This window comes from Somniosus microcephalus, chromosome 23 (assembly GCF_052327205.1).
Source record: "Somniosus microcephalus isolate GS21.2 chromosome 23, FLI_Smic_1.0, whole genome shotgun sequence".
Taxonomy (NCBI): Eukaryota; Metazoa; Chordata; class Chondrichthyes; order Squaliformes; family Somniosidae; genus Somniosus; species Somniosus microcephalus.
In genome coordinates this window covers 19,423,168-19,446,749 of record NC_141009.1, presented here as the reverse complement: position 1 = coordinate 19,446,749, position 23,582 = coordinate 19,423,168, and the positions used below count along the sequence as shown (strand labels likewise).

Genomic DNA, 23,582 nt, shown 5'->3' with positions numbered 1-23,582 from the left:
CAGTGGGTCTCTGGGTGACAGCATTCCCGCTCCCACCCCGCCACTCTGCCAGTGCCCTTGCTGATGCCCATCAGCCAGCCAGCCCAGACTGCTGCAGCCCGGGCTGAGATGGTGCAGTCTGAAGCCGGGCCATCTAGGCCCAGGGCTGCTTGAGGTTTCCCTCCAAGGCCATCTGCAGTCTCCTCAATTGAAGGTTGAGATAACCCGTATCACTCACAAATTATTTGATCACGTAGAGTCTGGGCAGAAAGGGGCTGTCTATGTTGTAGACTCCCTTCCTCTTCATGTTCTTCCACTTCCTGTTACACTTCCTCCTCCTTCACCTCGTGCTCCCTAGCTTCTCGCCTGATAGGTGGTGACAAGGGCTGTTCCTTCATAATGGCCAGGTTGTGCAGCATACAACCACAAATCTTGATACCCTCTCAGCTGAGTCTGCGGGGCTCCTCAAGAGCGGTCTAGGCTGCAGAAGCGTTGCATGGGAACTTGTGGCAGCATGGCTTTCATTGTAGGCCTGCTGTGCACATGTGCATGGATTCTGGACCGGAATCATGAGCCATGTCACGAGTGGATAAGCCTTGTTGCCCAGTAGCCAGCCTTAGACTTGCCGTGCAGGGGACTGCTGCAGAATCATAGAATCATACAGCACAGAAGGAGGCCATTTGGCCCATCGTGCCCGTGTTAGCTCATTGAAAGAGCTATCCAATTAGTCCACCTCCCTTGCTCTTTCTCCAAAGCCCTGCAATTTTTTCCACTTCAAGTATCATTTGATCACTTCCATCGCACCAGACCCAAATTGAAAAATCCCTATACTCCTCCCACACTCGAGAGATCCCTTTCTCAGCTAAATGTCTATCCAGCTCCCTCTTAAATTTGCCAGCGTACTGCCCCTCAATTGATTCTCCGCAGTCTATCCCATACATTTCCCACTCTCAGATTGAAGTAGACTAATCAAAAACTTATCCCCTATAATTTGTTTTTAGAAAAACTGTTTTTTGTCCGCTCCAATTTTTTCCCTTTACTCCTCTCTGAAGGCATTGCCTCTCTCTTGCTGGGGTAGGGGTACAGTTCTATCTGCACATCAGCTAAATTGCTCCTGTGGCCATTCCACATTTGTGAAGATAGAAGTGAGTGCCAAAAGACCAAGGTGGTCATCCCAGTCAAGCCCAAGTGCTCAATGTCTGTGCATGTACACACAGACTGTCGCAGTTTCAACTGGGAGTGGGAGTAGAATCATGGGGGGCAATTTTCTCACTGGAGGCGGGTTAGAGGCGGGTTTCGGTTTGGGTGGGTTCGAAACCCGCCTCCACTGAAAGTTTTGAAAAAATTGCGATTTTCCCCTGATTGGCCACTTGATTTCAGAGGTGTGGGTTGCCCTTGGTCAATTCGTGTTTTGGGACTGAAACTCGCCTCTGCTGACATCACTTTTCCAGCCTCATTTAAGGGCTGCTTGCTGCCTTGGCTCATTCCATTGGATTTCTGCCAATGCTGCACCACCTGCAACATATTTTGAGAAACCACTATGTCCAATTCCAAGGCAAGGGCCTCCCCGAGGTTCTCGGATGAAGCGCTGCAAATGTTGGTTGAGGGGGCGACAGCTAGCAGGGAGATGCCCTTCCACTCATCTGGGAGGAAGAGGCCTCCCAAAGAAACCAAGGCTGTGTGGGTACAGCTGGCAAGGGATATAACCTCCAGATCTGTCTACAGATTGGGTGAATGTTTATGTGTATTTATGAAATGCCATCCCTGTTGAAAAGCATTTAAATGATTTGACGGCAAACTGTTGGCGTCATGGCATCTGTTCTTTCGCCTCAGGCAGCTCCACATTGCGGTCCCCGCCATACTTGCGTGGTCAGGTTGGTGACCAGAGTGAAAGGAGGCCAGAGAGTCATGTCCATGGTCTATGATGTCTTAAGATGGAGCCAAAGACATGTGCCAACTTGGGCAACCTATGTAAATCTGGCCAGGGTAAGTTCATCCCTTGCATCATGGGCAGTCATGTGCTCACGTGCTGCCGCAGCTGCTCGTCAATAGACCGGCGCTCTGTCCCCTTCCTGCTCCTCCTCCTTCTCCTGCTCCTCCAGCTCCTCCTCCTCCAGCTCCTCCTCCTCCTCCTCCTCATCCGAGGAGGCCTGGAACTGAGCCACTTGCTCATCAGGAAGCTGCATGCCACGACGCTGTGCCATGTTGTGCAGTGCACAGCAGACCACGACCATTCTGGAGACCCTGTATGGTGTATACTGCAGGGCTCCACCTGATCGGTCAAGGCATCGGAAGCTCATCTTCAACAAGCCAACGGTTTGCTCGATGATGGACCTGGTCGAAGTGTGGCTGGTGTTGTAGTGCTCTTCAGCCTCGTTAGCTGGCCTCCTGATCGGCGTCATTAGCCACTTCTTCAGTGGGTAACCTTTGTCACCAAGGAGCCATCCGTTAAGTTGGTTTGGTGGATTGAAAAGCGGAGGAACACTAGAGTGCCGCAGGATGAAAGAGTCATGGCAACTACCACAGAACTTGGCGCAATCATGCAAAAACTCCTTCTTGTGGTTACACACCAGCTGTATGTTGAGGGAGCGCAAGCCCTTTTGGTTGACAAAGATAGCTGGGTTATGATAGGGTGCCCTAAGGGCCACATGTGTGCAGTCTATGAGGCCCTGCACTTTTGGCATGCCTGCTATATTTGCAAAGTCAACTGAACGCGCGGTTATACTTGCTTGATCCCTTAAGAACTGGATGTAATTGTGGGCCTTAGTGAAAAGGGCATCGGTAACCTGTGTGATGCAACTGTGGGCGGCCGACTGGGAGATGCCGCTGATGTCTGTTGATGATCCCTGGAAGGAGCCTGAGGCAAAGAAGTTGAGTGCGGTGGTGACTTTGGTACCACTGGTAAGTCGTGTCCACCCGTTCCTCTGGGCACCAGGTCTTGCTGCAGCAGTCCGCAGATCTCTCGGACAACCTCTCGCGAAAGTTTCAGCCTCCTTTGGCACTGCTGCTCACTCATGTTGAGGTAGCTCATCCTTTGTCTGTAAACCCTCTGTCGGGGGTATCTCCTGCGGCGAGGTGCCTCGATGCGCTGGCGCCTTCTGCCCTGTGCAACGTCAGGTGGCTGAGCAGGAGGTTGGGGCTCCTGCTGCTGTTGCTCCTGAGCCGCCTGGTTCTGCTGCTGCTGTGGATGCTCCTCATCCGAATCTGAGGTCCATGGTGAAAGAAAATGAATGGTTCCCATGCTGCTTGCAGATGCCTCCGTTGGGGAAGCACTCATTGCAAGCGGAGAGAGGGTCTTCCAAGGAGGTCCCACAGTTGATAGATTGAAGCTGCAGCACCTCCGACTTCGGAAGGCCTGCTAAAAGTGCCCAAAGACCTTTTAAAGCAAAGTTCTGCCACCTGCAACAAATCCCTGATGAAAGCTCTGTTTTAATGGTGGACCTGCAGCCGTGAGGAGACCACCTACTTGTCAACCCGCCAGGTTTAGCTAGTGTGGTTTAGGAGGGTCATGGAACAAGCTGAAATGGTCAAAAAATAACGAGGGCCTCTCAAAATAGGATTAGAGAGGCCCTTAACGAGCATTTAAACCTCTAAACAACCTCTCTGGCCAGCTGGAGGTGGGACCGTTTCCCACCCTGCAAAACCGGCACCAGCAAAATCCTGCAGAGGCGGGTTGGAGGTGAGTTCCGAACCCGCACTCATTTCTTCCGATTCTCCCGTCTTTCCCGCCTCCAAACCCGCCTCCTCGGGGCCCAGAAAATCGCCCCCATGGATTCAACCCACCCTGTCTGCACTGGATCTCTGCTGGAGCAATCCAATACCAATCTCACTGCACTGCTCTCTCCCCATAGTCCTATATCTGCTTCAAAGAATGAAGGAATCGTGACTACTGCCAGGATAATGGGCATTCACCTGCATGATGAGCTGCCTGTGGTCGCACACCAGCTGCACATTGAGGGAGTGGAATCCCCTTTGGTTCATGAAAATGGCCGTGTTCACATGAGGCGCACACAAAGCAATGAGCATGCTGTACCATGGGGAAGACTGCAATCCGTGCAAACCTTCGTGTTCACTCCGCTTGCTTGTCTCTGGAAAGGGGCAATGGGATGAAGCTGTCTCTCTGTTTAGAGAGCCTCAGTGACCTCCCTTATGTGGCAAAGTACTGCAAACTGCGAGATGTTGCTTATATCTCCAGCAGGAGCCTGGAAGGAGCCAGATGCATTAAGGTTAAGTGACCTTGATAGCCACAGGCAATGCCTTGCCCTACTTTGAGGTTGCATTTGTGGCTGCAGCAGTTGGCAGAATTCAGTCACAATCTCTTTTGTGAAGCGAAGACGTCTCAAGCATTGGTCCTCGCTGAAGTATAAAAACGTATAAAATTCTGACAGGGCTAGACAGACTGGATGCAGGGAGGATGTTTCCCCTGGCTGGGGGGTCTAGAACGAGGGGTCACAGTCTCAGGATACGGGGTGGGACATTTAGGACTGAGTTGAGGAGAAATTTCTTCACTCAGAGGGTGGTGAACCTGTGGAATTCTCTACCACAGAAGGCTGTGGAGGCCAAGTCACTGAGTATATTTAAGAAGGAGATAGATAGATTTCTAGACACAAAAGGCATCAAGGGGTATGGGGAGAGAGCGGGAATATGGTATTGAGATAGAGGATCAGCCATGATCATATTGAATGGCGGAGCAGGCTCGAAGGGCCGAATGGCCTACTCCTGCTCTTATTTTTCTATGTTTCTATTTTCCTATGTTTCTAAGTTGAGATAACAGATTTGCTCCCTAAAGACCATCGACGGATATGGCCTCCTGCTGAGAGCCCTTCTCCCCCTCCTCCTCTTTCCTCTTCGAGCAGCTTGTCCTGCTCTGCGTGGCCTCTCTTCATTCTCCCAGTCATGCTCAATTCCCAGAGGAAACCCTACCAGGCCACCCATATCTGGAAGCAACTTTTTTCAGCACAAGCTTTTAAATCAACAAAAAAGTACTTCAGCACCCGCCAGACCACTCCCTGTAGAGTATTCAAACTTTAGGCAAGTATTGGAAAGCTCCAAAAAACACTTACAATTGCACCAGCAGCCAGAAGAAATAATCCAGCAACTAACCTGCAGGTACTTCATGATCCCTTTAAATAGGGCTGGTGGGAGGTCCTTCATTTCGTTTAATGTGTGTTGAATTGTGCGAGGTTAAGACAGGGCGTAGGCTGGAGCGGGGAGTTCAGAAATGCCAGTGCTGACGTTAAATCAGCGTTGCACATTGATTGAAGTCATAACTTGCCTGCTCTACATGCTGCCGGCGGTTGTTAGGTACCAGCACACAAACCCCTTTACCAAGATGGCATACGGTGCACTTCCCGTCAGAAGTGTGCACACACATCTTGGCCCCCATTTCTGAGTGGTAGGAGGCTGCATAACGCCTAAACAATGGACGCTACACAGCCCAATTTCGCCCCTAATTGACAAACCATGCTGAAGTAGAAAGTGGTTGTTTTCTTTAAGTATTTTATTTGAAGACATTTCATATTAACATGATACAAACAGTTTAATTTAAAATATTATCACAGTTGCTGGAAAGTACGTCCCTAGTCTTCATGCTGTGAAACAAAATGCAAACCAGTAGGAATAGGTAGATTAATTTATGGACAGCATCACCTGCATATGTAATGTCTGGATCAATGACTATCAAGCTCCTTAGCTGTTGGAAAGAAAGCGGTGCAAATATTCAAGACAGAGAAAAATGAAGAGGCAGATATTGCCCATAAGGATCGCCATAGAGAGGAAGGCAAGTAAAAAAAAAAAAAAATTTCCTTGGTGGCGTAGGCACAATAGGCAAGTGTCAACAACACATGCCCAGAAGTCACTATGTGCTTTGCATCATTGGATGGGTAATGTGTTTTATTCTGAATTTCTTACTTACTCACATTTAATTCAGAGGGATCACAAGTCTGAACTTGCAATATTCAGGTTGTCATAAATTAATAAATCAGATCAAACTATGCAACAATTCAAGGGAGATACCACAAAACACATGGTCATAGAGTCATAGAGTTATACAGCACAGAAAGAGGCCCTTCAGCCCATCGTCTCTGCGCCGGCCATCGAGCCCTATCTATTCTAATCCCATTTTCCATCACTTGGTCCATAGTCTTGTATGCTATGGCATTTCAAGTGCTCATCTAAATGCTTCTTGAATGTTGTGAGGGTTCCTGCCTCTACCACCCTTTCAGGCAGTGAGTTTCAGATTCCAACCAGCCTCTGGGTGAAAACATTTTTCCTCAAATCCCCTCTAAACCTCCTGCCCCTTACCTTGAAACTGTGCCCCCTGGTTATTGACCCCTCTACAAAGGGGAAAAGTTCCTTTCTATCTACCCTATCTATGCCCCTCATAATTTTGTACACCTCAATCAGGTCCCCCCTCAGCCTTCTCTGCTCTGAGGAAAACAACCCCAGCCTGTCCAGTCTCTCTTCATAGCTGAAACGCTCCAGCCCAGGTAACATCCTGGTGAATCTCCTCTGCACCCTCTCTAATGCAATCACATCCTTCCTATAGAGTGGCGACCAGAACTGCACACAGTATTCCCGCTGCGGCCTAACTAGCGTTTTGTACAGCGCCATCATAACCTCCTTGCTCCTATATTCTATGCCTCGGCTAATGAAGGCAAGTATCCGATATGCCTTCTTAACCACCTTATCTACCTGTCCTGCTGCCTTTAGGGATCTATGTACATGTACACCAAGGTCCCTCTTATCCTCTGTCCTTCCTAGGGTCCTACCATTCATTGTGTATTCCCTTGCCTTGTTAGTCCTCCCAAAATGCATCATCTCACACTTTTCAGGGTTAAATTCCATTTGCCACTGTTCTGCGCATCTGACCAATCCGTCTATATCGTCCTGTAGCCTGAGGCTTCCCTCCTCGCTATTTACCACTCCACTAATTTTCGTGTCATCTGCAAATTTACTGATCATACTGTACCTACATTCATATCTAAATCATTAATGTACACTACAAACAGCAAGGGGCCCAGCACCGATCCCTACGGTAAACCACTGGACACAGGCTTCCAGTCACAAAAACAACCTTTGACCATCACCCTCTGCCTCCTGCCACTAAGCCAATTTTGGATCCAATGTGCCAAATTGCCCTGGATCCCATGGGCTCTTACCTTCTAGACCAGTCTCCCATGCGGGACTTTGTCAAAAGCCTTACTGAAGTCCATGTAAACTACATCAACTGCACTACCCTCATCCACACACCTAATCACCCCCTCGAAAAATTCAATCAAATTGGTTAGACATGATCTTGCCCTGACAAAGCCATGCTGACTATCCTTGATTAATCCTTGCCTCTCCAAGTGGAGACTAATTCTGTCCCTCAGAATATTTTCCAATAATTTCCCTACCACTGATGTTAGGCTCACTGGCCTGTAATTCCCTGGTTTATCCCTACTACCCTTCTTGAATAATGATACTACGTTAGCTGTCCTCCAGTCCTCTGGCACCTCCCCTGTGGCCAGAGAGGTTCTGAAAATTTGTGTCAGAGCCCCTGCAATCTCCTCCCTTGCCTCACACAGCAGCCTGGGATACATTTCGTCTGGGCCTGGGATTTATCCACTTTTAAGCCCGCTAAAACCGCTAGTACCTCCTCCCTCTCAATGCTAATTTGTTTAAGTATATCACAATCCCCCTGCCTGATTTCTATGCCTACATCGTCCTTCTCCATAGTGAACACAGATGCAAAATATTCATTTAAAATCTCACCTACGTCTTCCGGCTCTACACACAGATTGCCACTTTGGTCCCTAATGGGTCCTACTCTTTCCCTGGTTATCCTCTTGCCCTTAATATACTTATAAAACACCTTGGGATTTTCCTTTATTTTGCCCGCCAGTGTTTTTTCATGCCCCCTCTTCGCTCTCCTAATTTCTTTTTTAAGTACCCCCCTGCACTTTCTATGCTCCTCTAGGGCTTCCACTGTTTTTAGTACTTTGTATCTGCCAAAAGCCTCCCTTTTTTTCCTAATCCATTCTTGTATATCCCTTGACATGCATGGTTCTCTGGACTTGTTGGTCCCACCCTTGACCTTCATGGGGACATGTTGGCGCTGTACTCTATTTCCTTTCTGAATGACTCCCACTGCTCTGATGTGGATTTTCCTACAAGTAGCTGATCCCAGTCCACTTTGGCCAGATCCTGCCTTATCATATTAAAATCAGCCTTCCCCCAATTTAGAACCTTTATTTCCGGTCCATCTTTGTCCTTTTCCATGACTACCTTAAATCTCATCGAATTATGGTCACTGTCACCAAAATGCTCTCCTACTGACACTTCTATCACTTGCCCGGCTACATTCCCTAGAATTAGGTCCAGTACCGCCCCCTCTCTTGTAGGACTTTCTACATGCTGGCTCAAAAAGCTCTCCTGGATGTACTTTAAGAATTCCGCACCCTCTAAGCCTTTCACACTCTGACTATCCCAGTTAATATTGGGGAAGTTGAAATCCCCTACTATTATTACCCTATTATTTCTACACTTCTCTGAGATTTGCCTACATATCTGTTCTTCTATCTCCCCCTGACTGTTTGGGGGCCTATGGTACACTCCCAGCAAAGTGCTTGCCCCCTTTTTGTTTTTAAGTTCTACCCATATGGCCTCATTAGAGGAACCTGCTAAGATATCATCCCTCCTTACTGCAGTAATTGACTCCTTGATTAATATTGCGACACCCCCTCCCCTTTTACACCCCCCTCTGTCTCGCCTGAAGATTCTATACCCCGGAATATTGAGCAGCCAGTCCTGCCCCTCCCTCAACCATGTCTCTGTGATAGCAACAATATCATACTCCCATGTGTTCATCAACACCTTCAATTCATCTGCCTTACTTATAAGACTCCTTGCATTAAAATAAATAAATAAATGCTATCCAGCCTTGCCATACTCCTTGTGCCGTTACATATTTGCTCTGCCTTCCAGACCGACTTGTTTTTTCCTCTATATTTGGCTGTGCATCACCCCCTACTATAGCTCCACTCCGTATCCCATCCCCCCTGCCAAGTTAGTTTAACCCCCCCCCAACTGTACTAGCAAACCTCCCCGCAAGGATGTTGGTCCCGTTCCGGTTCAGGTGCAACCCGTCCGACTTGTACAGGTCCCACCTTCCCCAGAAACAGACCCAGTGATCTAGGAAACTAAAGCTCTCCCTCCTGCACCAACTCTTTAGCCACGCATTCATCTGCTCTATCCTCCTATTCCTATACACACTAGTACGTAGCACCGGGAGTAATCCAGAGATTACAATCTTTGAGGTCCTGCTTTTTAATCTGCTGCCTAGCTCCCTAAATTCTTGTTGCAGGACCTCATCCCTCTTTCTACCTATGTCGTTGGTACCAATGTGAACCATGACCTCTGACTGTTAGACCCCCCCCTTCAGAATGCCCTGCAGCCGTTCAGTGACATCTTTGACCCTGGCACCAGGGAGGCAACATACCATCCTGGAGTCATGTCTGTAATGATATCAGCAAATAGTGATGGTATTTGCCTGTTTGATTATGATGTCTTACCAGCATATTTGCCTGATTGATTATTTATACCTGACCAGCAGAGGGCATGTGAGAGACAAGCAGTTTAGTTTTAGTTTCGTTTTAGATGGATCTCTAACATGGTGTCTCCTGTAATGCTGTTAACTGAGTTGAACATACTTTAGATAAAAAAGTCATTCTCTTTCATGAATGTGTCGTCATTGAACCCACATACAAATCAATACATGGTGTCAGAAGTGATTGAAAGAGATGAAGAGGAAAAATCTGAAGTTAGCAACTCGACGAGATAGTGGCAAGTAAGCTACCCAGCGAAATCAGCTCTCCACATATTAGCAAGCCAAAAGAGAACATCGTTACTTACCATTGGAGAATAGCTAACGAAGTGGAAAAATGGTAGGATTACACCCACCGGCGAAGCTTCAGTTGACAGGTAATGTGGCTGAAAGTTGGAGAAGGTTTAAACAACGTTTGGAGTTGTATTTAGCGGCAATCGGAGCTGACGAGAAAAGTGATAAAATGAAAGCGTCAGTGTTCTTACATGTCGTGGGTGATGAAGCGCTGGAGGTGTATAATAACTTCACATTCGCTGCTGATGGAGACAAAATGAAGCTGGATAAAATAATGGAACAGTTTGAGGCCTACTGCATACCTAAACGTAACGTGACGTTTGAGAGGCACAGATTTTTCACATGTGTACAGAAAACGGGAGAGACTATTGATCAGTATGTGACTGAACTGAGAAACAGAAGCAAAACGTGTGAATTTGGGGGACTGACAGACTCGCTGATAAAAGACAGACTGGTGTGTGGTATTCCAGATAATGGTCTAAGGGAAAGACTGCTAAGAGAGCAAAATCTAGACCTGGGAAAAGCCATAGCACTGTGTAGGGCTACAGAGATTGTGAAGTCGCAGGCAAAGGAGCTGTTCAGTGACAGTAGCTGCAACGTGAATGCAGTGAGAATGAACGGACACAAACCGTTTAACAAAAAGAGCGCCAATGTGAAAAAAGATGCGTGGCCAGCGAACAAAAATGAAAGGGGCAATCGAAAGTCATGTAGTCGATGCGGTACACAGCATCCACCAAAAAAGTGTCCAGCATATGGTAAAACATGCAATAGTTGCAACAAAAACAACCATTATGCCCGTTGTTGTAAGAACCAAGCGCAACAAAGCAAGGTCCATGCAGTAGATGAAAGCGAGATAGAGGAGTTCTATGTAGATGTTGTGTCTGAAAACAAAAAAGAAAAAAGAGACTGGATGTTGACACTAAAAGTGAATGACATACATATTCCATTTAAATTGGATACTGGAGCACAAGTTAATGTGATATCAGAGACTGATTTTAAGAAAATTAGACCCAGACCAAAGATACATGGAATGAAAGTGACAGGATACTCAGGTACTGATATACCAGTGAAAGGAAAATGCATTGTCAAAGTAACACACAAGGACAGAGAGCACACGCTAGCATTAATCGTGGTGCCAAAGGATGTGCAAGCCATACTAGGTTTAATAGCCTGTGAGAGACTGAACCTGGTAAAGAGAGTCCTCGTTGTGGAAAGCGAAGGAGAGACAGTCTATGATGAACTCATGAAAGAGTACAACGACCTATTTCAGGGTCTAGGCTGCCTTCCAGGAGAACACACGATCAGAGTAGATAAAAGTATGCCAACGGTCATACATCCATGCAGAAAAGTTCCGTTTGCTCTTCAAAAGCAACTGAAGGCAGAGTTGGACAGGATGGAAAGCCTGAACGTGATTCAGAAGACAGATGAGCCAACTGAGTGGGTGAGTTCCCTCGTCGTTGTGGACAAAAAGAATGGAAAGCTCAGAATTTGCCTGGATCCAAGAGATCTAAACAGAGCAATAAAGAGAGAGCACTCCAAGCTTCCTACACGTGAGGAAATCATGTCACAGTTTGCAAATGCAAAGTATTTCAGCAAGTTAGATGCATCATCAGGATTTTGGCAGATGAAACTGGATGAGGCAAGTTCAAGACTGTGCACGTTCAACAGTCCATTTGGCAGATACAGATTCCTAAGGTTACCATTTGGCATTGCCTCAGCTCCTGAAGTGTATCACAAAACTATCCATATGATCTATGAGCACCTGGAGGGAGTTGATACATCAATGGATGACATCATAGTATGGGGAACCACGAGAACTGAGCATGACGAGAGACTGAAAAAAGTGCTGGAAGCAACAAGGAAAACAAACCTGAAGCTGAATAGAGAGAAATGCCAGCTCGGGGTGACAGAACTGACATTCGTGGGAGATATCCTTAGCAGTGAGGGCATCAGACCAGATCCCAGAAAGGTGTCCGCCATTGAGAATATGCCAAAGCCACAATGCAAAAAGGACGTGCAGAGGTTTAATGGAATGATCAACTACATGGGTAAATTCATATCCAACCTCTCAGAAAAGATGGCGCCACTGAGAAGACTAACTGAAAAGAACATAGAATGGGAATGGAATCATGAGCATGAGAAGTCATGGAGCGATCTAAAGCAACTGCTCACAGAGGAACCAGTTCTGAGGTTTTATGACCCAGCGAGACCCATCAAGATATCATCAGATGCATCACAGAGTGGGCTCGGTGCCGTTATTCTGCAAAAATATGACTACTGGCAATCTATTGCATATGCATCGCGCTCAATGACAGACGCGGAGACGCGATATGCTCAAATAGAAAAGGAGCTGCTCAGCATCACATACGCCTGTGAAAGATTTCACCAGTTTGTGTCAGGACAAGCAATCAGTGTAGAGACTGACCATAAGCCCTTGATTGCATTGTTCCAAAAGCCACTAAATAGCTGTCCGCTTAGAATACAAAGAATGATGATCAGGCTGCAACGCTATACACTGAATGTTGCGTACACACCGGGTAAGCTGATGTATACAGCAGACACGTTGTCCAGAGCTGTTGACCCAAGTGAGCCCGCAAACACCAAAATGGATGAAAAAGTGAACGCCTACGTGGACATGATCACAAGTGCACTGCCCATAGCAGATGCAAAAATGGAGCTCATAAAGACTGAGACAAACAAAGATGAAACACTAAGACGACTGAGGAAAAGCATCTTGGATGGATGGCCCAACATGAAGCAAGACTGCTCATCTGACATGGCAGAGTACTGGAACTGCAGGGCGGAACTATCAGAGGTCGAAGACATCATCTACAAAGGAAGTAAAATAGTTATCCCAAAGAGTCTGAGAAAAGAGATGCTAAAAAGGATCCATGGAGGACATCTGGGAATCGAAAAGTGTAAGAAAAGAGCACGAGAGGTGATGTACTGGCCACGAATCAACCAAGATGTGACAAATGAGGTGTCAAACTGCACAATATGCCTGAAATGTCGAGCAAGCAATCCGGTAGAACCACTAAAGCCACACCCAGCGCCAGACAGACCTTACCAGAAGGTAGGCGCTGACCTATTCGTATGTCAAGGGAAGGACTATCTTGTAGTCACAGACTATTACTCCCTGTATCCAGAGGTTTGTAGACTGTACACCACCACTGCAGATGCTGTGATAACATGTGTGAAAGCCATATTCTCCAGACATGGCGTGGCAAGCGAAGTCTTTACAGACAACGGACCCCAGTTTTACAATGCAAGTTTCCGACACTTTGCCAAAGAGTGGGACTTTGCCCACACAACGTCAAGTCCTCACTTTCCACAGTCCAATGGACTAGTGGAAAAATCGGTCCAGACAGTGAAAAGACTGATGTACAAGGCAAAAGACAGTGGAACTGACTTCTACCAGAGCATGCTTGTATACCGCACAACGCCGCTCAAGTGTGGTATGTCACCAGCCCAACTCCTTATGGGACGTCGGCTAAGGTCAAACCTACCCATCCCGGAGAACCTCCTGAAAACAAAAAAGGGGGAGAAAGTGAGGAAGTTCAAAGAACAACAGAAAGAAAAGCAAAAGTACTACTATGACAGAGGAACACAAAACCTACCTGAACTCCACACTGGTGACCAAGTAAGGTTCAAAGACAAAACAAACATATGGACTCAGAAGGGAACTGTCCTGAGTGAAGTTCAACCAAGATCATACACCATTCAGACAGATGAGGGTGCTGTTCTGTGAAGAAATCGTCGAGATCTTCTCATGGGACCAGCCACAGCAGGTCAAAAGACTGATACTGTAGAACAACCTGATCACACAGCAGGTCAAAAGACTGATACTGTTGAACAACCTGATCACACAGCTGAGAAATCATCATCTGAGGCAACAACTCAGATTCAAGGACAATCAATCAGAAAATCCTCAAGACACGTGAAGCCTCCTGAGAGACTCATTGAGCAAGTTTAAGGACTCTTGTTATAGAAGGAGGTAATGTTATCTTATTCTTTCTTCAAGTTCTAGTGTATTTACATATTTCATGTGAACACACAAAACAAGGTTAAAAAACCTTGATAATGATAATGATAATGTAAGTTCATTAAGTGTTACAGTTAAAATGCAGAGTAATACAAAGAAAACATGTTGTTAGATAAAAGTAAAATACTTTTGTTTTAAGAAAGGGAGATATAATGATATCAGCAAATAGTGATGGTATTTGCCTGTTTGATTATGATGCCTTACCAGCATATTTGCCTGATTGATTATTTATGCCTGACCAGCAGAGGGCATGTGAGAGACAAGCAGTTTAGTTTTAGTTTCGTTTTAGATGGATCTCTAACATGGCGTCTCCTATAATGCTGTTAACTGAGTTGAACATACTTTAGATAAAAAGTCATTCTCTTTCATGAATGTGTCGTCATTGAACCCACATACAAATCAATACAATGTCTGCGGCTGCAGAAACGCCTGTCTGCACCCCTCACTATTGAGTCTCCGACCACTATTGCCCTTCCACTCTTACTCCTCCCTCCTTGTGCAGCTGAGCCACCCACAGTACCGTGAACTTGGCTCTGGCTGCACTCCCCAGAGGAACCGTCACTTTCACCGTTTTCCAACACAGAAAAACGGTTGTTGAGTGAGATGCACTCTGGGGCTTTCCTGACTACCTGCCTGCCCCCCTTCTTCTGACTGGTGGTCACCCATTCCCTCTCTGACTGCACTTTCTTAAGCTGCGGGGTGACCACGTCTAAAAACGTGCTATCGATGTAACTCCCAGCCTCGCGGATACACCGCAGTGCCTCCAGCTGACATAGTCATAGTCATCGTTTTCCTTAATGGTTCAAAGCAATAAGAAAACAGACTTACAGTCAGCTTCACAGATCCTTGAAATCCATTTTCTTTATTTACTGCAACTCTTCCTTCTGCAAAAATCTTTGTCCGATCTGGGTAGCTTCTTAGAATGATTGAGATAAATAATGATTCTGTATATCCATATGTTTGCAACACCACAGTCTCAGATGCTCCAACTCTAAGGGCCTTAGGTGCTGTAATAAGGTACCTACAAAAAGATAGTCAAATTGAGTTTATCAGAAATAACAACAGAAAACGCTGGAAAAACTCAGCAGGCCAGGCAACATCCGTGGAGAGAGAAACGGAGTTAATGTTTCATATCGAAACCCTTCTTCAGAACTGAGAAAAAAGCAGGAAATGAAACAGATTAAAAAGCAGGTTTGGGGGCTGGGAAATGGGGGAGGGGATGAAAGAACAAAAGGGAAGGTCTGGGAGGTGAAAAGACGTTAAGAGATATTCAAGGTGAGACGAGATAGTAATAGGACAGGTAAAGAGACAAAGAATGGCTCTAGATGAAGTGTGAAATGCGCTGGCAGAATGAAAGACAGCTACCATGTGGGAGAGGAAAAAAAAAGGAAAAGGCACAAACCAAAAGTGTGGATAAAAAGTATAAAAATATAATAGGGTCCGAGGTTATGATCTGAAATTTTTGAACTCAATATTGAGTCCGGAAGGCTGTAAAGTGCCTGAGTTTATCAGATATAGCTAATCAGTCAAACAACATGCCAACAAATGCATTCAACTACAATGCAAGTCAAATGCACTTTCATAGTATGATGGACAATAAGGGGTGAATTCTACACATGTATGTGGTACCATATCAGTCAGGCACATTTACATAGAAAATGTGTCCACACTAATTTTTGACGGTTGGGATTTTATTGGACTTTTGTGAAAATTACAAAGCACCTCTGCAACTTGCTCCAAAGAGGAACATTTGAAAATAAAGTCCTATATCTATTATTGTACATTGGCATACCTGAGTCCTACTGTGGCATTCTTAGATTAACAAAACTTGAAGATCTTTCTGTACTTATGCAGACACAATTCAGTATGTTCAGATGAAAAAATATTATTTGAAAAGATTTGAAATTTTGAAGTGTTTACATTTCAGAACTCATACTGATCATACAGCCCCAATCTGTGCATGCCCTACAAAATTGCTGAAGCGATTTTGTAGCTTTCAAACAAAAAATAAAAAGTTAAGCAACAACTGGTTTTGAAAAGTACTTTCTTATAGTTAAAGCAACACGAGAAATTGAGGTTTGAAATTAATACCAATGTTAACAAAAAATCCAGTTAAGTGATTACTGTACTATTTTTGGGAAGCATATTATTCACAAAATAAGAATAATTTCTAAAAAGAGCTTTAAAATAAAGTGCTTACGTGCGTTCTTGCCCAATACTGCTTCGAAACAGAGCCACAAAACTAATAATAAAAAGAAGTTTCATATTCAGCTGCTTTCTAAACCATTACAAAGTGAATGAAGAAGCTGCGTCAAATCAAAGGTTATACTTACCTGGTTACCACTTATCTGAGTGTTTTGGTGAATTGTGTCATTATTTATTTTAAGTTAATAATAAATTAATCTGGTAGTGCTAACATTAGGGATTGAGAAAGATTTTTGTGAATTATTAAACAGTATATAATGTTCTTCCTTTAAATTTACAAAAATTGAAGCACATTTATATTGGACGTGAAGGAAAATGCTATGGCCACAATATAATGGTGACCAATCTTTAAGAACATAAGAACATAAGAAATAGGAGCAGGAGTAGGCCAATCGGCCCCTCGAGCCTGCTCCGCCATTCAATAAGATCATGGCTGATCTGATCCTAACCGCCAATCTACTATCAGAGAACCATCTCCTGAATCTAACAGAATTAGACACACGAAATAGGAGCAGGATCAGGCTACACGGCCCCTGGGCCCGCTCCGCTACCCCCAGGGCCATGACCGATCCGAACCTAGACTCATGTCCAAATTCCTGCCCGCTCCCCATAACCCTTTATTCCCTTTACTTCTAGGAAACTGTCTATTTCTGTTTTAAATTTATGTAATGATGTAGCTTCTACAGCTTTTTGGGGCAGCATATTCCATGGACCTACCACCCTCTGAGTGAAGTAGTTCCTCTTCATCTCAGTTTTGAAAGAGCAGCCCCTTATTCTGAGGCTATGCCCCCTAGTTCTAGTTTCACCCATCATCGGGAACATCCTGCCCGCATCCACCCGATCCAACCCCTTCACAATCTTATATGTTTCAATAAGATCGCCTCTCATTCTTCTGAACTCCAATGAGTAGAGTCCCAATCTACTCAACCTCTCCTCATATGTCCATCCCCTCATCCCCGGGATTAACCGAGTGAACCTTCTTTGTACTGACTCGAGAGCAAGTATGTCTTTTCTTAAGTATGGACACCAAAACTGTATGCAGTATTCCAGGTGCGGTCTCACCAATACCTTGTACAACTGAAGCAATACCTCCCTATTTTTATATTCTATCCCCCTAGCAATGAAAGCCAACATTCCATTGGCCCTCTTAATCACTTGCTGCACCTGCATACTAACCTTTTGAGTTTCGTGCACCAGGACCCCCAGATCCCTTTGTACTTCAGTACTTTCCAGTTTCTTGCCATTAAGATAATAGCTTGCTCTACGATTTTTCCTGCCAAAGTGCATAACCTCACACTTTCCAGTATTGTATTCCATCTGCCAAATCTCTGCCCACTTACTTAGCCTGTCTATGTCCCCTTGCAGGTTTTTTATGTCCTCCTCACTCACTATTTTCCCTCCCATCTTAGTATCATCTGCAAACTTTGAAATGTTACACTCGGTCCCCTCCTCCAAATCGTTAATATAGGTTGTAAAGAGTTGGGGACCCAGCACTGACCCCTGTGGAACACCACTAGTTACTGATTGCCAGTCCGAGAATGAACCATTTATCCCAACTCTCTGCCTTCTGTTAGATAGCCAATCCTCTATCCATGCCAGAATATTACCCCCAATCCCGTGATTTTTTATCTTAAGCAATAATCTTTTGTGTGGCACCTTGTCAAATGCCTTTTGGAAGTCTAAATACACTACGTCCACTGGTTCCCCTTTAACAACCCTATATGTTACTTCCTCAAAGAACTCCAGCAAATTTGTCAAACATGACTTCCCCTTCATAAAACCATGCTGACTTTGTCCTATTAAATTATGATTATCCAAATGTCCTGTTACTGTCTCCTTAATAATGGACTCCAATATTTTACCTACCACAGATGTTAGGCTAACCGGTCTATAGTTTCCAGCCTTCTGTCTACTGCCCTTTTTAAATAAGGGTGTTACATTAGCAGTTTTCCAGTCTGCCGGGACCTTTGCTGAGTCCAGGGAGTTTTGGAAAATTATTACCAATGCATCCACAATCCCTACCGCCACTTCCCTCAAGACCCTAGGATGTAAGCCATCAGGTCCAGGTGATTTATCCGCCTTGAGTCCCATTATTTTACCGAGTACCACTTCCTTAGTGATTTTGATCGTGTTTAGCTCCTCCCCCCCATAGCCCCCTGTTTGTCCAGTGTTGGGATATTCTTAGTGTCTTCTACTGTAAAGACTGATACAAAATATTCATTCAGTGTTTTTGCCATCTCCATATTTCCCACCATTAATTTCCCGGTCTCATCCTCTAAGGGACCAACATTTACCTTAGCCACCCTTTTTCTTTTTATATTGTGGGGGACTACAGTCTCCCGCGTAAAGAAATAGGCAACACAGCGAGCTACAAGAAATAGGTCTTTACTCCAACTCTCACAATACAGTACTGAGTTCATGAAGCCCGCGAACCTGTGATGACTCACGGATTGGTCACCTGCTGGAACCTGATTGGTTTTCCTTCTATCAGCAGCAGGCATGTCTGAACGTGCCTTATTCCTCTCAGCTTGCAACTGTCTTGCGGGGGGAGGGGAATACAGCAGTTAAAAGGGGATTATACAGGTTTATCTACATACACACAGTGTTTCCCCAATGTGGCAACGCCACATACGCCCCCCCAGAATCCTCGTTAACTGTAAAAGTCAGTCTCTGCGGAGGTTTGACCAAGCGGCCGTAGCGGCTGTAGTAGGCATCTGGCGTGTGAGGAGGGCTGTCTGGGAGGTCGGCCGGTTGGTTCGTCGGCTGGTCTGGTGGCTGGTCTGCCGGTGGGCTGGCTGGACGGGCTGCCGGCGAAGGTGGGGCGGCGGCCGGGAAGTAAGGTTCTGGCGTGTCTTGGTCCTCTTGTGGGGCCGCCGCCAACACGGGACGTCTGCCCCGCCGTGGGGGAAGAGCCGGACGAAACGGGAAGCTGAGGTCCAGGTGCGCCGGTTTGAGGCGGTCTACTGAAATAAGGTCCGGCTTCCCGCCGACATCGATAAGAAAAGCTTTGTCCCCCGTCTCCAATACTGGGAAGGGGCCGGTGTATGGTGCCTGCAGCGGGCCTCTGTGCGCGTCCCGGCGCACGAAGACGAACTCCGCATGTCGTAAGTCTCGAGGCACGTAGGACGGCTGCGGGCCGTGTTGCGAAGTGGGCACTGGACGGAATTGCTGGGCCACGTCCTGGTGCAGGAAAAGCTGTCTGGCGGCCGACCACGGCTCCGTTGTCAGGGGGAGGAAGTCGCCTGGTACTCTGAGCGGTTGGCCGTAGACCATCTCGGCCGCAGAGGCGCGGAGGTCCTCTTTGGGCGCGGTACGCAATCCCAGGAGAACCCAGGGTAGTTTGTCGATCCAGCTGGTGTCGGCCAGGCTGGCGCGGAGGGAGGCTTTCAAAGAACGATGAAAGCGCTCGCAGAGCCTGTTGGCCTGCGGGTGGTAGGCTGTTGTCCTGTGCAACTTGGTGCCGAGGCCGGCGATGATGGCATTCCACAAGTGGGAGGTGAACTGGGGGCCTCTATCCGAGGATATGTCGGTTGGCACGCCGAACCGGGCCACCCATGTCGAGACGAATGCTCGCGCGACGTCGGTCGTGGTGGTGGAGGCGAGGGGAACCACTTCGGGCCATCTGGTGGTGCGGTTGACGATCGTGAGCAGGTGTGTAAAACCGTGCGACGGCGGCAAGGGGCCTACCAGATCGACGTGGACGTGGTGGAAACGCCTCTCGGGCACCGGGAAACACTCCAATGGCGCCTTGGTGTGCTGCTGGACCTTAGCGCGCTGACACGGCACGCATGTGTTGGTCCAGTCTCTCACATCCTTGTGGAGTCCAGGCCAGACGAACTTGGCGGACATAAGTTTCTGAGACGCACGCATCCCTGGATGTGAAAGGCCGTGGATGATGTCGAAAACTCGCTTGTGCCAGGCGGATGGAACGACCAGCCTAGGCGAGGGGACTGAGACGTCGCACAGGAGGGTTGTGCCGGCTGCGTGGAAGTGGATGTCGGCCAGGGTGAGCCTGGTAGTTGATGTCCTGAGGGCCTGGATCTCCGCGTCGGCAGCCTGGTCTCTCGCCATGCTGGCGTAGTCGACGCCCAGGTGCACTGCGTGGAGCGAGGGTCTTGAGAGGCAGTCGGCCACCAAATTGTCCTTGCCGGCGACGTGGCGGATGTCCATGGTGAACTCCGAGGTGAAGTTGAGTTGGCGCTGTTGGCACGCGGACCAGGGTTCGGTTACTTTGGCCATGGCGAAAGTGAGCGGCTTGTGGTCCACGAATGCGGTGAACAGCCAGCCTTCCAGAAGGAAACGGAAGTGCCGGATTGCCAGGAACAGGGCCAGAAGCTCTCTGTCGAACGTGCTGTAGGCCTGCTCATTCTTGCGCAGCTGTCGGCTGAAAAATGCCAGTGGCTGCCACGTGCCTTCGACCCACTGGTGCTGGACGGCGCCGACGGCGTAGTCCGAGGCGTCCGTGGTGAGGGCGGTCTTGGCGCCCGGGATGGGGTGGGCCAGTAGTGTGGCGGTGGCCAAGGCACTTTTGGTCTGGTGGAAGGCTGTCGCCATCTCGCTGGACCAGGTGAGTTGCTCTTTGCCCGTTTTGCCCCTGGTGGCTTCGTAGAGGGGGCGCATGAGTGCGGCGGCCTTGGGCACGAACCGGTGATAGAAATTGACCAACCCCAAAAATTCCTGCAGCGCCTTAACCGAGGTGGGCTGGGGAAAGTCCGCCACCGCCTGCACCTTGGAAGGTAGGGGAATGGCTCCCCTTGGCGAGATTCTGTGGCCGAGAAAGTCAATTTGGGCTGCTCCGAACTGGCATTTGGCCGGGTTGACGATTAGCCCATGTTGGCTGAGGCGCTGGAAAAGGGAGCGCAAATGCGCGATGTGCTCGGCCTTGCTGGTACTGGCCACGATGATATCGTCCAGATAGACGAACAGGAAGCTCAGGTCCCGTAGGACGGAGTCCATGAGCCGTTGGAAGGCCTGTGCGGCGTTCTTAAGCCTGAAGGGCATGCGCAGGAACTCGAACAGTCCGAAGGGGGTGATGACCGCCGTCTTCTGGACGTCTGTGTGGTGGACGGGGACCTGATGGTAGCAGCGAATCAGGTCGACCTTGGAAAAGACGGACTTTCCTGCTAGGTGTGCCGAGAAGTCTTGGATGTGCGGAATGGGGTATCTATCGGGCGTGGTGGCGTCGTTGAGCCATCTGTAGTCGCCGCAGGGGCGCCAGCCACCGCCCGGCTTGGGCACAATGTGGAGAGGGGACGACCAAGGGCTGTTCGAGCGGCGGATGATGCCCAGTTTTTCCATCGTGGCGAATTCTTCCTTGGCCACCGCCATCTTGGCTGGGTCCAGGCGTCTGGCTCGAGCGAACACTGGTGGTCCCGTAGTGGCAATGTGGTGCTCGACCCCATGCTTGGCTGCCGCGGCTGAGAAGGTCAGTTGTGTGAGCCTCGGGAAATCTGCGAGTAGGCGGGCGTAGTCGTCATGCGCCGGGGCGGAGCAGGACCCGACGAGGGCCGGGCTGTTGCTCTGCTGGCAGGCCAGTGAAGCAAAAGTTGCTGCGTCGATCAGGCGCCTGTCGCGGACGTCGACCAGGAGTACGTGGGCGCAAAGAAAATCGGCGCCCAGCAAAGGATGTGCCACCGAGGCCGTCACGAAATCCCACGTAAATCGCTGGCCGTTGAAACAAACCTCGGCCCGTCGCTTTCCGAAAGTAGCGATGGCTGCGCCATTTGCCGCCACGAGGGGTGGGCCGCTGCGGCCTGCCTGGATGTCGAGCTGGGAGGCAGGAATTATGCTGCATTGGGCTCCGGTGTCGCAAAGGAATCTGCGCCCTGAAAGAGAGTCGGTTATGTACAGCAGTTTACCTGCGGTGCCGATGGCCATCGTGGCGGCGGGGGTGCGGTCGAGCGGGCCTAGGCGGCGGCGTGGGGCTGGTGCGTTGGGCCGGGCGGCCATCTTGGTTTGATCGAAAGAGCAGGGTGTTCTGCAGCGTTGGGCCTTGTGGCCGAAACGCGCGTGGTAGTAGCATAGTTCTGCGGCCTGGCGTGGCGGCGCGCGGTCGGTGGTGTCGGGGAGCCTCGCGGCTGCACAGCCAAGTTGGGCGACGGCGAAAACTTTGTCCGCGGCGGCTGCCAGTTGTACGCAGTCCGTGATCGGGGACCCCGCGAGGGCAGTCTGTACCTGCTGAGGAAGCAGGCTGAGGAAAAGGGCCCGAAACAAAAAGCACTGCGGTTCAGAGCCCAGGAGTGCAAGCATCCGGCTCATCAACTGGGTCGGGGTAGAATCGCCGAGGCCTGGTAGTGAGAGAAGCCTGCGGGCCCTCTCCTCCTTGGACAGGCCATAAGCCTGCAGCAAGCGGCCCTTAATGGTTGAGTACTTGCCGGTCTGTGGTGGGTTCCCCAGCAGGTCGAGAACTTCGGCGGTGGTAGAGCTTGCTCGTGCTGAGACTACGTGGAGGTACCTTTCTTCATCGTCTTGAACCCTGCGAAGGGTGAATTGGGCCTCCGAGTGCGCGAACCAAGCTGGTGCTTGGTGTTCCCAGAAGGTGGGGAGCTTCAAGGACGCGGCGCCGGCCAACATCAGGCTGCTGCTGGTTGCCATCGGGTCGTTGCTGGCCTCTGTAGGGCTGCGTGAGTCGGGGGCTTCGGCCGCCGACATTCGGGGTCACCAATGTGGGGGACTACGGTCTCCCGCGTAAAGAAATAGGCAACACAGCGAGCTGCAAGAAATAGGTCTTTACTCCAACTCTCACAATACAGTACTGAATTCGTGAAGCCCGCGAACCTGTGATGACTCACGGATTGGTCACCTGCTGGAACATGATTGGTTTTCCTTCTATCAGCAGCAGGCAAGTCTGAACGTGCCTTATTCCTCTCAGCTTGCAACTGTCTTGCGGGGGGAGGGGAATACAGCAGTTAAAAGGGGATTCTACAGGTTTATCTACATACACACAGGCCTAGAAATTCGGTTGTGGGTCCGCCAGGGCTTTAGCGCCCAAAATTTTGCGCCGGCGTTAATGCCGCTGCGCCCGACGAAAATTCGGTTGCCCCGGGCCCAGACGGCGGCGGGCGCTAATGGAGGGTTTTTGCGCCTCACTATGGGCGTTCAGTGCAGTTTCCAGGCGCTAATCCCCCGCTGCGGCACCCGAGGCGGTGCGGCAGGCTGGGGTACTGCAGGCCTCCTCCTTCTGTTAAGGAGGAGCTGCCTGCAGCCGACCGCTGGCCGGTCGATTCGCCCGACAAATGAGCCCGGCACCTCGGGGAAGAGCCGGGCTCGCGGGCCACACACATCAGTGCCGCGGGGGGGTGGTGGAGGAGTCCGGGGAGGGAGGTGCGGGCAGGCGGCCGCCGGGAAAGCGGCCGGCCGCCGCTCCACCTTTATGCGCCGGCGCAAAGGTGTGTAACATCCCTTTCAACAATCGTTGGTTGCGGCTGCCACGAGCGAGGCGGCCGCAACTGAATTTGGGCTTGGGGCCGGGTTACC

At 48.8% G+C, this 23,582-nt stretch overlaps 1 protein-coding gene across 2 annotated transcripts in view; it reads right to left on the bottom strand.

Annotated features, from left to right (window-relative positions):
• The window catches only part of c5 (complement component 5), a 122,492-nt gene extending 106,287 nt beyond the window's left edge, over nucleotides 1-16,205 (bottom strand). Inside the window, exons 1-2 of one of the 2 annotated variants that reach the window (XM_085965559.1) lie at nucleotides 16,102-16,205; nucleotides 14,730-14,922 (exon numbers count right to left, since the gene is read on the bottom strand). In XM_085965559.1, coding sequence (XP_085821685.1) covers nucleotides 14,730-14,922; nucleotides 16,102-16,166 — 258 coding nt within the window. In that variant the 5' untranslated portion in view covers nucleotides 16,167-16,205. The remainder of the gene's footprint in view (nucleotides 1-14,729; nucleotides 14,923-16,101) is intronic. The other variant, XM_085965558.1, reaches the window with a different exon arrangement.
• Between the last annotated feature and the right edge of the window lie 7,377 nt (nucleotides 16,206-23,582).